Source organism: Eschscholzia californica, unplaced genomic scaffold (assembly GCF_041429995.1).
Source record: "Eschscholzia californica isolate CP2 unplaced genomic scaffold, dmEscCali1.0.p SCAF_3, whole genome shotgun sequence".
In the NCBI taxonomy this organism is placed as follows: domain Eukaryota; kingdom Viridiplantae; phylum Streptophyta; class Magnoliopsida; order Ranunculales; family Papaveraceae; genus Eschscholzia; species Eschscholzia californica.
The window spans coordinates 12,100,050-12,113,291 of record NW_028238420.1 but is presented as its reverse complement, the minus strand read 5'-3'; the positions used below and the strand labels follow the sequence as shown (position 1 = coordinate 12,113,291).

Here is a 13,242-nt window from a genome sequence, read left to right as displayed (position 1 = left end):
TTAGTTTTCTAGTATACCCCCTTTATCTGAGAAATTTTGCATCTGTCAATTTTCCATTCTGCCATGCTTACCTTTTTCGGGGTCATTGCATAGTCGACAAGCATTGCCATGTAAATGGATTGTCCTTATACGACCCACTTTATGTGAAACCCTATTATGTATATTTGAGTATGAAGGTTGATCTCATCATAATAGAAATTTATCCAACTATTTCACTTTTTAGGGTATTATATTCAGTTCCAAACCTAGTAGTTGAACAACAATGACCAACCAAATTAAAGGTAAAGTAAAATTTAATTATAAGAATAACATGAATGAAAAACGTTGGGCGTGATAAAAAGTTAGGTTTGAAAACTTTAGTTACACAATTATGGTAAAATTAAAATTGAAAATGAGATTTGTTAAGATGATTATTGCTTCACTAAAAGATAGCAAGCTTATCTTATTTATTTACCGATAGAGAGGATGATTTCTTTCATGGTTTCTCGCCACGTACTAAAAGAACACGAGTACTTGGAATTTTTAAGGAGTCCACTTTCAACAACGAAAAAGAGTCCAACGAACTTAACATCAATCAATCTAATTCCTTTGATCATACTGTGGTTACACAATTCTCTAGAATTCTATTGAATTATTATGATGTTGATCTTAATTTTTTTTGTTAAGGAATGATGGTGATCTTAATTCATATTATTAATAAAAGTTTATGGATTAAGATAAACAAATAAACCTGAATTTAAATAGCAAAGTTGAGAAGTAAAAGTAAAAAAAAAAGGATTAACTACATGAGTACAATGTACCGGAGTTATGGTTGAACATTTGGGGGTCCTGTGCCAAATTTTAAGCGAGACCTTTCTTATACTAAAATATAAAGTTAATTTTTTTTTCATGTTAACAAATAAAAAGTTTAATCGATTCAATCATGCATATATATTTTTTGAATGAGTGGAAATTCAATATGTGAAATTTACAAATTGTTACCTGAACACTAATCCGAGTAAATTTCTCTCTTATGCAAAAACTAAATTATTACTCTTAAACTACGAAACAAAACATAATAAAAGTTAGAGGGCAGTGGCCAAAAAATAATATCCAGAAATAATTTAGGAAGTTATAGAATCCGAAAAGCTTTATAAGTTAAAATTCTATTTGACAAACTAGTTCTTGCTAAATCTGAATTTATTAGAGATTGTGTGAAGTTCTAGACAAAAAGATGGGCTCATCCATGATTTGATTTAAACTTCAATAAGAAGAACAATTATTTTAGAATAAAAATAAAATAGATAAAGAAGAAGTTCAATCCAAAAAAAATCTTATTTTACTACCACCTAATGGGCTAACTAAACCGTCTCAATTATAAAAGAGTCCAAAGGCCCAAGCATTCTTTTTTTTTTTTTTTGTTGAAAAAGGCCCAAGCATTCTTTCATGCAAACGTTTTGCAAAATGCATTAATATATAAACTAAGGTGTCAAATATAAATAGGGAAATGCTAAATGTACAAAGAATCTTTGACAAGATTCTTGACAAAATGCTAAGTGAACGGTACCGATCAAACTCAAACTTTAAAAAACTTTGATCAACTTTTGTCTTTTAGTGAAAATGAGTCATTAAGTCAAGAATTTTGTCAAGGACTTTGTACATGTAGCACTCCCGAAATAAATATGGCCTGTTGTGGTTGGGAGTCAAGTGCGGGCGCTTGCCCAACCACGAGCCTAAAATATACGAGCGTACAATATACATCATACATTATTTGACATGAATAAATCATAAAGATGTGGCATGCTTATAACTGACATAAAATATCCTAAAGACGCTCATGCGTCTTAACAACCACACAAACAACTATCATGTAAGCCATTGTTTATGCTTTACAAACCATGTTTGTGATCCTAGTGGCTAGCGGGGGCAGACTTATATTAGGGCTGTGAGGGCACGTATCCCACACAACCTATAAGGTATATTCCTTTTTAAGAGTAGTAAATCATTTTTTCACCAGCAACAACCTCTTTAAATCTTAAACATCCTTCCACCCTAACTGGCTGACTCAAATTAGAGGTTCTACTTTCACATGAAAGAAAATTTTGATATACCAACAATGTAAGCAAAGTAGATGCAAAATCAAGTGGTCAAACAGTTGTTGTTGTTGTTAAGATATTGTTTAGCTAATGATAAAGTATAATTAAATAATTTAACTTAAACAAAGGCAAGAATAGGAAACTGGAATTGCATTCAGTAAAAGTGTTGATATCGATATAGTTTATTAACAAAGACATCGTTATGATGGAAAGAAAAAAGTGCAAACAAACAATTTAACCTCCTCTAAGAAAAGTGTCAATGAGAAAAAATAGAGACATTATTTAGTAAATGTTAGTATAATTCTATTTATAGTCATGATTAAGACATTGGCTAAATGAAGAAAAACATATTCTAGCTTCATTGTGGCACTACATAATGGAATTTAAAATTGTGACAGTTGCTCTGCAGATCAACTGTCATACCCAATTTCCATCCTCCAAATTAGGGATTCGTCAACAACTAAAAAAAACCCTATCCTTTCAACAAAAAAAAAAAAAAAAACTAAAAAAAACCCTAATTTTGACACTCAACCTCTAAAAATCATTTGATCTTACTACAAATTCCAAACCACTAACAACACCAAATAATTTATCAACACCTTTAAAGCAAAACCCTAATCCCAAAAATGAAAAAAAACCCAACAAAAATATTCCACCTCAATTTCAGCTCACCAAATCAAAACTGTTAACCAAAACAATTCACGCAAGAAACACAAACACATACTATAACACATGAACAAACTCACACCATTTATCCATATTCCTCATGCATTATCCTTACATCTCCTCTCAAAATTAGGGTTTCCATCATTCTCTTTTTTCTCATTATATCCTTCCTTGTTTCTTTCTCTTTCACCCTAACTATGAGTACTCTTACTAATCAAACAAATGTTTCCTCGGGCGAGTTTGTCGAAAACTTTGGTTCTCGACGGATATTACTCTCGCCCGAAATCAAATTCCTTGAGATATTTGTCGCTTTTGTACTTTTCGTATCGATACATTCTCTTAGGCAACGAAAACGATATGGCTTACCCGTATGGCCATTTGTCGGTATGTTACCTTCTCTGTTAATAGCTTTACGTACCGATATTTACGAATGGCTAACCAATATACTTAATCAACAAAACACTACTTTTAGGTTTAAAGGACCTTGGTTAACTAGTTTGAACTCTGTCATTACAGCCGATCCTCGAAACTTAGAACACCTTCTTAAGACAAAGTTTTCTAATTTTCCTAAAGGTGAATTTTTTCGAAACAATGTTCATGATCTTCTTGGGGATGGGATTTTCAGTGCTGATAATGAAACTTGGAGAAGACAAAGGAAGACAGCAAGCATTGAGTTTCACTCTGCCCAATTTCGGAACTTAACAACCGAGTCATTAATCGAACTCGTTCATTCTAGGCTTCTCCCTGTTGCAGAAGAATCAGTTCGAAACTCATCTTCTTTTGATTTACAAGATGTTCTTTTAAGGTTAACTTTTGATAATGTTTGTATGATAGCTTTTGGAGTTGATCCTGGCTGTCTTAGAGTTGGTTTACCCGATATTCCGTTCGCCCAAGCTTTCGAAAACGCTACCGAAATGACAGTGTTACGTTTCGTAACACCGTCTTTTGTTTGGAAAGTAATGAGGTATCTAAACATTGGGTCTGAAAAGAAACTAAAAGAATCAATATATGAGATAAATAGATTTGCAGAAGAAGTGATTCATACAAGAAAGAAAGAACTTGTATTAATGGATTATGCATTCAAGAATACGAAGAAAACGAAATCGGATCTCCTAACAGTTTTTATGAGATTAAAAGATGATGAAGGGAAACCATTTTCGGATAAGTTCTTGAGAGATATTTGTGTTAATTTTATACTTGCTGGTAGAGATACTTCATCTGTTGCATTGAGTTGGTTCTTTTGGTTAGTTGACAAGAACCCGAACGTCGAAAAACGCATTCTTGAAGAAATTTGTGGTTTAATTGAAAGAAGAGAAGATTTCGACAAGAAAGAAAATAAGGATTTGGTTATGTTTAGGCCGGAGGAAGTGAAGAAAATGGATTATTTGCAAGCAGCATTATCAGAGGCTCTAAGGCTTTATCCGTCTGTTCCGTTGGATCACAAGGAGGTAATGAGATTTTCTTTTCATCAGTAATAGTAAACTGCCCGAAAAAGTAGACCGACCACATGCCAAATGCCGATGTAGCTGGCTCCCATGGGCGGCCCGTTTCTCTCTCAACAAGGCCCGCCCGACGGGGCCGGCCACATCCGTGCTCAGCCTATCCCAATTTTTCGAGCCTTTTAGCAATTTTCTTTTTCAGTCATGTTAAATGACCCGAGAAATTAGACCGACCACAAGCCAAACAGTCGGCTTCGATTGGAGGATCATTTCTCTCTGAGCAGGGCCTGTCTATTGGGGTCTAGTACCACCATAGTATATGCTAGGACATGATTCACAGACATATTTCTAGGGTTTTGACTGTTCACACCTAATTGACACTCACTGCCCTGTGGACTAGCAAGTGATCTATATTAAGTAAATATAATCTCATCACCATATAGATCACTTTTGTTATTCTCACACCTAATTGACTCTACCTTGCGGACTCACTCTGATTTATCTCCAGAATATTGTAATTTTCTCATCTTATAGATTTATTCTTATTAAACCCAAATTCTTTTACAAAAGTTGCGGCTCGGGGCATCTAAATTACTATTCCGAACATAAAGACCTAGTCAATCAAGATTGACTTAGAGCCAACCTTATTTTTAATCTAAAAATCAACTTAATTGTAGTTTACACCATAATCTTCGTATTCACTTCACCTCCGCCATAATCACAAATTTCGACCACCACCGCCACTTCCAACCACCACCCACTGCCATTTTATTTCCACTCTCCTCTCTTTTATTGTTCTACTCTCCTTTTTCCTCACTTTCTCTTTCTAAAAGATCCAGCAGACCTGATAGAGGGAAGGGCTTAGGCAACAGCTGAAAAATCTAAAAACATAACAGCAACTGATGTTTCATCGACCACATGCAAGAAACAGAGTATATCAAACTATAAATGATGCAGATTTCCACGAACGGAAATGACAGGTCGATGATAGATGTCAAGACATGAGAGAGATAATAGTTTTTCTCGGTGTTGGTTTATCATTATTCGACAAGTTATACTTCCATATTGAATTAATGACAGTATTTTGAACAGGTTGTTGAAGACGATGAATTCCCAGATGGAACAAAACTAAAGAAAGGAACAAAAGTGGTATACGCCATTTACGCAATGGGAAGGATGGAAAGCATATGGGGAAAAGATTGCAGAGAATACAAACCAGAGAGATGGTTAAGAGACGGACGTTTTTACAGTGAATCCGCATATAAATTCACAGCATTCAATGGCGGTCCAAGGCTATGTTTAGGGAAGGATTTTGCGTACTATCAGATGAAATTTGTTGCAGCTTCAATTCTTTACCGATATCGAGTTAACGTGGTAAAGAATCATGTGGTTATACCTAAACTAGCAATGACGATGTACATGAAATATGGATTGAAGGTTAAACTCACAAAGAGAGACGAAAATAACGAACTTCATGATAATCCTAGTGTTGTTTGATCTTAATGATCGATGTCGAGTTTAAATATATAGATAGATGATCATAAATGGTGTTTGGGGATTTCTACAGATGTAAGAACTAAGTTTTGGGAGGGGAAGGGGAATGGGGAGTATACTTATAAAGAGTGTGTAAGCTTTGATACTTTCTAAGCTAATAATTTGTGTGACATGATTGAAGAAATTAGTGTAGCTTTCATTGTGGTTTCCTCAAGTTGAATAACCCTAATTTCAATCTAAAGTAAATCCCATGGATTCCTCAAGTTAAAATATCACTACTTCAACGTAAAACGAGGGTTTGGTTTCTTGTGGAACATGCATTTGACCAAGACGAGTACGACCTTACCCCGGTCATGAATCTCCTGCTCGGGAAATATCATATCCATCTATAGAAACGAAGTTATAATTGAAACTGTTAAGCTTTCATTCATCTTAACTCAAGATAGTTTATTAATAAGGAAAATTGTAATTGTACTCCCAGCATCATATATCAGGAAGCACAGTTGGGCTAAAAGTAAACAAAAAGAAGGGATAGAAGCTGCATTTCTAAGCTTCTAGACATCGAAAATCCATAAATAACTCAAAATCGTCGAGAAAGTCCAAGGAAAACAATTGCAGATGAAATCTGTACCTTGAGATCAGCAATGTCAACATCGTGTCCGCCCTCAACCAGCCCCCACCGGTCAACCTGCAGAAATGGAGCACGATTTTACCATCACGGGCTCAGCAATTCTCAATGTGATTTATAATGCTTTGAAGTTTAAGTGATCTTGCTGGAGTTTTTTTCTTCTTATAATTCAGATGTGAACTCTGATTCGAGATCTCAATTGACTTGACTCAAATCTCAGCCATTCGTTTTTCATCTGACTCCTATGTTTGACTAGTCCAAATGACTGAATCGGGCCGATTTTGGGTTCATTGAGTCGGATGTAAATTTAAGTCTGAATTAAAAGCCAATCATCTAACATAACATAACCTGAAATTTACTATTTTGCGTCTAACCAACATATGTCAGGTTCGAACAAATCAGACTTAAGTTAGTCAGATTCAGACAATAAAAGATAAACACCACAAATCACATGGTCTTGTCTCAAGGTAAACATAGGTTAACAAAATTGCAGTCTCAAAGATGTTTGGTAATAAGAACCTGAAGATCTTCCTCAAGTCTAATCAACTCAATGGCCTCGTCAATCTGCAACTTCCCACGAAAGAGTCCAATAGAAATGACTAAAGAGTGTGCTGATGCAGCAATTGCGTCAATGGTAGCTAATTCACAATCATCTGTTTTCTTTAGAAAGCTTTCAATAGCATTCACAAGACCATCCTCCTGTTTGCCTCCAAAAAAGCTTGAGTACACAACAGGCTTATGACCAAACTCGGACTCTACCCACTCAAGTAATGGATCAACTTTCTCTACTTGTTTTTCTGTAAATCAAATTTATGAATGGAATCATGGTAAGAGAAAGATGTAAAGCTAAAAACAAGCACAAATGGGAAAAGCAACATAATAAACACATTTGATGTGCTGAAGGTGATGATTTCCCAACCTCCAATATACAGTAGCAACAATGTAGTCTACCATATCCAGCTAGAGATACATATCTAGTTCATCTTGTTTATTGATAGCTTGTAATATTATAGATTATAGTAGTTAAACTATGATTCACTTCATCTACTACAAAACTTCTAATAGATCTGGTTATGAGAAGTAGAGAAAACATCTATATAGTCAACCACACTTGCAAAACGGTTGCATAACTTCATCTAATCGCTCTTTTCATGTAAGAATGTAAACAGACTAATCGTGTTTTCAAGAACCTAAAAGAAGTATTAACAAACGACGACAAAGATTACTAATTGTTAATAACATTACAAGTTAAAATAATACTAACAATTTGACAGTAAGTGACTTGAATCATCTCGTTTAGTTCTTATGCCGTATTGGGTACTCGGATACTGGATTCTGGTGTTTGGTATCAGGATACTCGTATCAAATACTCGCACTCACGTCGTTAGTACCAATAAATAATTGTGTTGGAAGTTGAAACCATAACTTACCACTCCATATTAACTTCTGTTTACCCAAAGGGAAAATATAGGTAAAATAAAGCACCACATTAACTAAGATTAGAAAATATTATGTACATCTGAACCCCCCTTTTGGCATTTTTGCAGTTTTGCTCATTGGATTTGATACTTCGTACAGATGTCAGATATCGACACTCATTCCGGTGTTCATGTTACTGATGTTAAAGCGTATCGAGGTTGTGTCTTTGAAATGAAATAGAAGTTCTGAACTAGAACTTGAAGAAATTACGTAAATAACTGAAACACCTTAAATAAATTATATATGATGGCATATTCTTGAATCGCAAACTACATTCAATTTGAACTTGTGAATTAACAAATACAAATAAAGAACATGAACTAAAGCCTGTATAATCATGGAACGTCATTGAAAACAACCAAAGAACTAAAGTTGGTTCATCTTGCCTCCTAGGGACCGACCTACCCCCTTTATATATATATGTATACATATATATATATCCCTCTTTCCTTTGGAGAATTTACATAAATCCTTAAAAGAATAGGGAAGGCAATATAACCTTCACAATTTGAGGTCAGTTAAAGAAAAAACTATTTCTAAATAATGTTTAATTAGAATCAATAAATATACGAAACTCTTGTATTGTGGTCAGCCCTTAGGACTATTTCTCTATTTACTACATAGGTAGATCACATACCAAGGACTTCGGCGGAGACATCGTTGTCATCAGGAGAACGACAGAACACTAAATCCTGGTTGAACTTTTTCATTAAATGTTCAATTATTTTCGTCCTAGTGAGTGGCACTCTCTCCAATGCAGTACACGCAAGTTTCATGAGAGGCATCGTAAAGGGTCTGATCCCATCTATTTCCTACAAAAAGAAATACTTTTAAAAAATATCGCACTAGATAAAAAATGAAGCAAAAAAAATGATGAAAGGAGAACAAAACCTGGTACTCCCACTCAGCTGCAATGGCCTTAGCAAGGGAGAGAGTAGGAAGCTTCAGTGGTCGCTTTGAAGGGGTCTTAAGAGTTCGATAATCAAGCATGACACTCCATCCATTGCTATCATCAGCCTCCCTTGTAGTGACCTGATTGTAGAACCGTTTTCCTACAACAGACCCTGTCATGAATGACATTGGCATTGTCACTGAAGAAGAATCTCTTGATGTTACATTAGGCCCCTTGATAAGTATGTCGTCATCTTTCTTATCCTTGTTCTCTTCTGTTTTTCCACCAGAAGAAAATGTGAAAGTCGATGACAAAGTATTATCTGGTTCTGATTGCTCAGCAGCAGTGACAAAGCTGAAAAGCTAATTGTTAGATTTAGAACGATAAAGATAAGAAAACCACTTGCAGAAGATAACGCTGTTCTTCCACAACTGAAAAGATGATGACTATCTTCTCTTCAGTTTACCTCTACTTAGCTTGTTTTATCCTAAAGTACCCACCTTTACACACATTAAGTATACTAGTGTACGTGCCCTAACTATCAACTCCTGAACCAAATTAGAACGTCTCGAGCAAAAAGAATTTTTCTACAAAATCCTCAGAATAATAAAGCTACATTAGATATGATTTCAGAAAACAAAGTAACAGTTCCTAAGCAATCTCAAGGTTTTTAACCATTAAGTTTTCCTGATCTTAGTCATTAGTTCCTATTGGTGCTCATGTGCTCTAATATTAAATGTCTTCTCCGAATCATAGTGCTTTACAAATAAGAAACAGATCAGAAGGACTCTAGTATGCATATTTTGAGGTTGCCATAGATGATGACTAGTACTAGGTATTAATACCATTGAGGTTGTGTTTCATAACAAGGAAATGTGTTTCACGGAAGTGTGTTCATTTCCACAAATTCCTGGGAATTAATACCATGGAAGAAGCAGAGAAATTTGTTTCAATCAAATTTGTCCTTTCTTGTCTTCCTTGTATAGTTTTCGTTTTAATTCAATCAAAGTTTTCAAAAAAAAAAAAAGAAATTTGTTTCTTGCAGAGTTCTAAGTTAGTGGGATGCAACTTTATGGAAATAAAATTGTTAATCGAACAATGGAAAGTAGCCTATTTCACTGGGATCCACCTATTTCGATGAAAATGAAGGCTAATACGCTATTATTCACAACCTGAAAGGAAATAACACATGAATGTGTGCGTCGGTGACGGTGCTATATACTCTTTGAGCAAGTACGAGTGTTGTCTAATAGACATTATTTAAGATTGTGATCGTTTTCTACGTTTTTACAAATATTGAACGAAGTATTGTTTTAATGGTCACTTATCATGCATTGTTACAAGTTATTATATTATAATCAGCTATGTGTTTCTAATATTCAGCTGTCCAAAACAAAAGGTTGAATATGAAGATGTAGCATCATGAGAAACAAAATTGTTTCTGCCAGTTGAAGTGAGGATATCATCTTGCGGAACGCCATTGGACCCCAAGAGTCGTTACATTTACATGGCATGATACATCATGAATATAATATTGAATACATCATGAAGTGAATGACCACTATAACCGCCATGATTAAGACATCTTGGGCCCTAAAGGATACAAAGACCCTTATGACCATCTTAGGGGGACTGAAAGCCGATCTATTCCTACCTTTACTTTATTTATTGCCTTAATTACATGAATAAATCCTGATGATACACTGCTTCCACCAATTTTGATCTCAAAACCTCATTGGCTAAAGAGGGGGTGTCCAACCACGGTACCAAAGGGTAGTGGACGAGAGTCTTTACTCTCTATACGTATCAAAATTTTGACGCGAATATGATTCAAATGTGTAAGAAAAGTAAAAGTGTCAAACTATAACCTGTAATCTCAAAGCATATGAGCTAAAAAAAATCAATTAAAACATGACAATGATCAATGATGTAAACATTCAAAACAAGCAATAAGATAACTTGAAAGCAGAGTACCTTTTTCTATAGAACGACCAAGATGAGCAATAAGAAGCAGATCCTACACTTCTGATTGAATTTAATCGTCCTCTGCAATAACGGATGTAGATAGACATGGTCTCGACGTCCTTGTAAACTATCAGAAGCGTCTGAAATGGAGGGAGTGGGAGGTCTTAGTAAGGTCATATAAATTAGAAATCTAACAGTCCAAAAAGCTTTTTCTCAAGTTTATTGTTAATTTTTGTAGTTTTTGGAGGCTGATAGAATTCTTAACAAGTGATTTTTTTCTCAACAAAAGAAACAATATTATCTGTTAGTAAATTCAATTATCTGTGTTTCATAGGATTTTAGGATTGAGAGAGAAATTAAAGAATAATTAAGTCCAGAAAAACCAATGAACATCACTCACGAGTTAAGAAACTCAAGATATTGTCAAACGAAAAATAATTAAGAAATTACTTACTGTGTAGAAACTTACAACCAGGGGCAGAGCCAAGGTTTCAACTTAGACGGGGCTAAACTTTAACTTCACGGTACCCAAAATTATCAATTTCTACAATTCTACCTATGATGCATGTAATACATGTAAAGGTAATTTCTAGTGATAAAAATATATTCTTAACGATGCATTTCACATTTATGTAATTTTTCTGACTAGAAAAACTTCAAACATGAATCCAACATCAACCAATATCAATCGACAATCAAATAAACTAAATGTGAATCAATAAACAATGTCAATCGACAATTAGACGTCGACTAATTAATCATATTCAAAATTATCCAAGATTCATAACTTGTAAGAAATAAGATTCATAAATCATAACCACCACTCAACAAACAAACATCAACTCATTAACAATTAATTAAGATTTATAACTTATAAGAAAGTAAGAATCATAATTCATAATTCATAAATCATGACCATCAATCGAAAATTAACACAATTTGAACTTGCCTAAGATTCATAACTTAAAAGAGAGTAAGAATCATAGTTCATAGATCATAATCATCAGCGGATTGAACATTGAAGTCTTTAATTTGCAATTTATAACCTTCAAGTGGGCATTTAGAAAAACATAAAAGAGGAATTTCATCAAACAGTTGAGCTACAACCTAAACCATCTCCACTACTCTCAAAACAGACTCATCAATTTTCTTGATAAATTTTAAAAAAGGGGGAAGCAAAATTATATCAAAGACCCTAGAAACAAGGATGAATAATAGCTATGAGTCAAACTGTTCAGATTCCAATATCTTCTACAAATTACAAATCGAAGTGGTTAGAATCAAACCAAGTATCGAGTACTCACCGGAAATCTGAGTATCCCCAACTTTGGAGTATTCCAAAATTGGAAGTTCAACCGAATCCTTGAGAGGCAAAGTGAAGATTTAAGATAAAACCCTAGTTGCTCAGCTCCTTGCTGTTGTCGTAAGATTAAGGATAAACCCTGGTACTAGCTTCTCACTTCACTTGCTTTGTTCGGCTCCTCATTGCTGTTTCCGATTTGAGAAGTTGAAAATCAAAAATGCTGTTTTTTGATAGAGGGAGAGAGAGAGAGATCAGAGGGCTGTTGAAATGAGGGAGAGCACTCAGAAAATGATTTGGCTGCTGGTATTTACAGAGGGTGGCCAATAATTGGACAAATAAAAGTCTTATGTGGACAACAATAATGGGTGGAAAAATAAATTTCTCCTTCATCTTCATCCTTCATCGTTTCTCTCTCTTAAGAATTTACTAGAAAACAGAATTGGTTATAAGTTTTTCTCAACTTTACTTATTCTCTCTCTAAAAACACAATAAACCGTAACAACCTTCGGCTAAATTGCCTCCTGGTTGTAATCCTTCCACCAACTTAACAAGTAATCTTTCACGATCTTTTTAAGTGCCTGGGATTTCATCTTTTCAGAGTTAATCTTCACCAAACTCATTTATTAAGAAAGTGGGTAATTAAAAAAAATGTTTTTTGAGATTGGGGAGTTTTTGATGATTATGGCGTCGTGATAGTTATGAAAATGTTCTTAAGAAGGAATCAAGTTCTCTCCTAGTACTTCTCTTTGTTCTTACTTTCTATTCATCCTTCACTAAATGTTTCAAGTTGTTTCAAAACATGGGTCTTTTTCATTTCAAATTAAAGGCTATCTCTGATCTCTCTCTCTCTAAATTATTTATCATACACCCATACACACAAAGACACAGACAAACCCATACACAGGTAAACAAAATATTTAGGGGGGGTAGTGGAGCGGGACTTTCACAGACTTTCATAGACAAAATGTCCCGTAGACATTTCAAGACATTTCGGATGAGTTATTATAGACAACATGTGTTCATAGACATTTTCAAGACATTGAGAGTTTGTAGACAAAATGTCTTTATAGACATTTCAAGACATTTGATCCATAGACAAAATGTCCTGGGGACATTTTAAGATCTTGAGTCCATTGATAAAATGTGTAATGCATATTTGTGCTAATCAAAACTATATTTTTCGACTTTTGTAGACATCTGTGAATATTTGTGGACATTGATGGACATTTGGTAGACATTTATTATTTTAATATTATTATTATTATTATTTAATCACATGAAATAATATATTAATACTAACA

The 13,242-nt window shown here is 34.4% G+C and overlaps 2 protein-coding genes across 3 annotated transcripts; one reads left to right on the top strand and one right to left on the bottom strand.

The window, feature by feature from the left end:
* Positions 1-1,943: 1,943 nt before the first annotated feature.
* Positions 1,944-5,858, top strand: LOC147548460 (cytochrome P450 86B1-like). Its single transcript, XM_086667485.1, has 2 exons — positions 1,944-4,189; positions 5,273-5,858. The coding sequence occupies exons 1-2, from the start codon at positions 2,939-2,941 to the stop codon at positions 5,675-5,677; spliced, it is 1,656 nt and encodes a 551-aa protein (XP_086523611.1). The 5' UTR covers positions 1,944-2,938; the 3' UTR covers positions 5,678-5,858.
* On the bottom strand, positions 4,699-12,259 carry LOC147548459 (ATP12 protein-like protein). 2 transcript variants are annotated; one of them, XM_086667487.1, is made up of 7 exons: positions 11,943-12,224; positions 10,648-10,778; positions 8,673-9,027; positions 8,419-8,593; positions 6,822-7,099; positions 6,306-6,362; positions 4,699-5,024 (listed from the first exon to the last, which is right to left on the bottom strand). In XM_086667487.1, the coding sequence occupies exons 2-7, from the start codon at positions 10,743-10,745 to the stop codon at positions 5,007-5,009; spliced, it is 981 nt and encodes a 326-aa protein (XP_086523613.1). In that variant the 5' UTR covers positions 10,746-10,778; positions 11,943-12,224; the 3' UTR covers positions 4,699-5,006. The 2 variants fall into 2 exon arrangements, with proteins under 2 accessions (XP_086523613.1, XP_086523612.1); XM_086667486.1 differs by lacking the exon at positions 4,699-5,024 and having other exon boundaries at positions 6,078-6,362; positions 11,943-12,259.
* Positions 12,260-13,242: the final 983 nt, after the last annotated feature.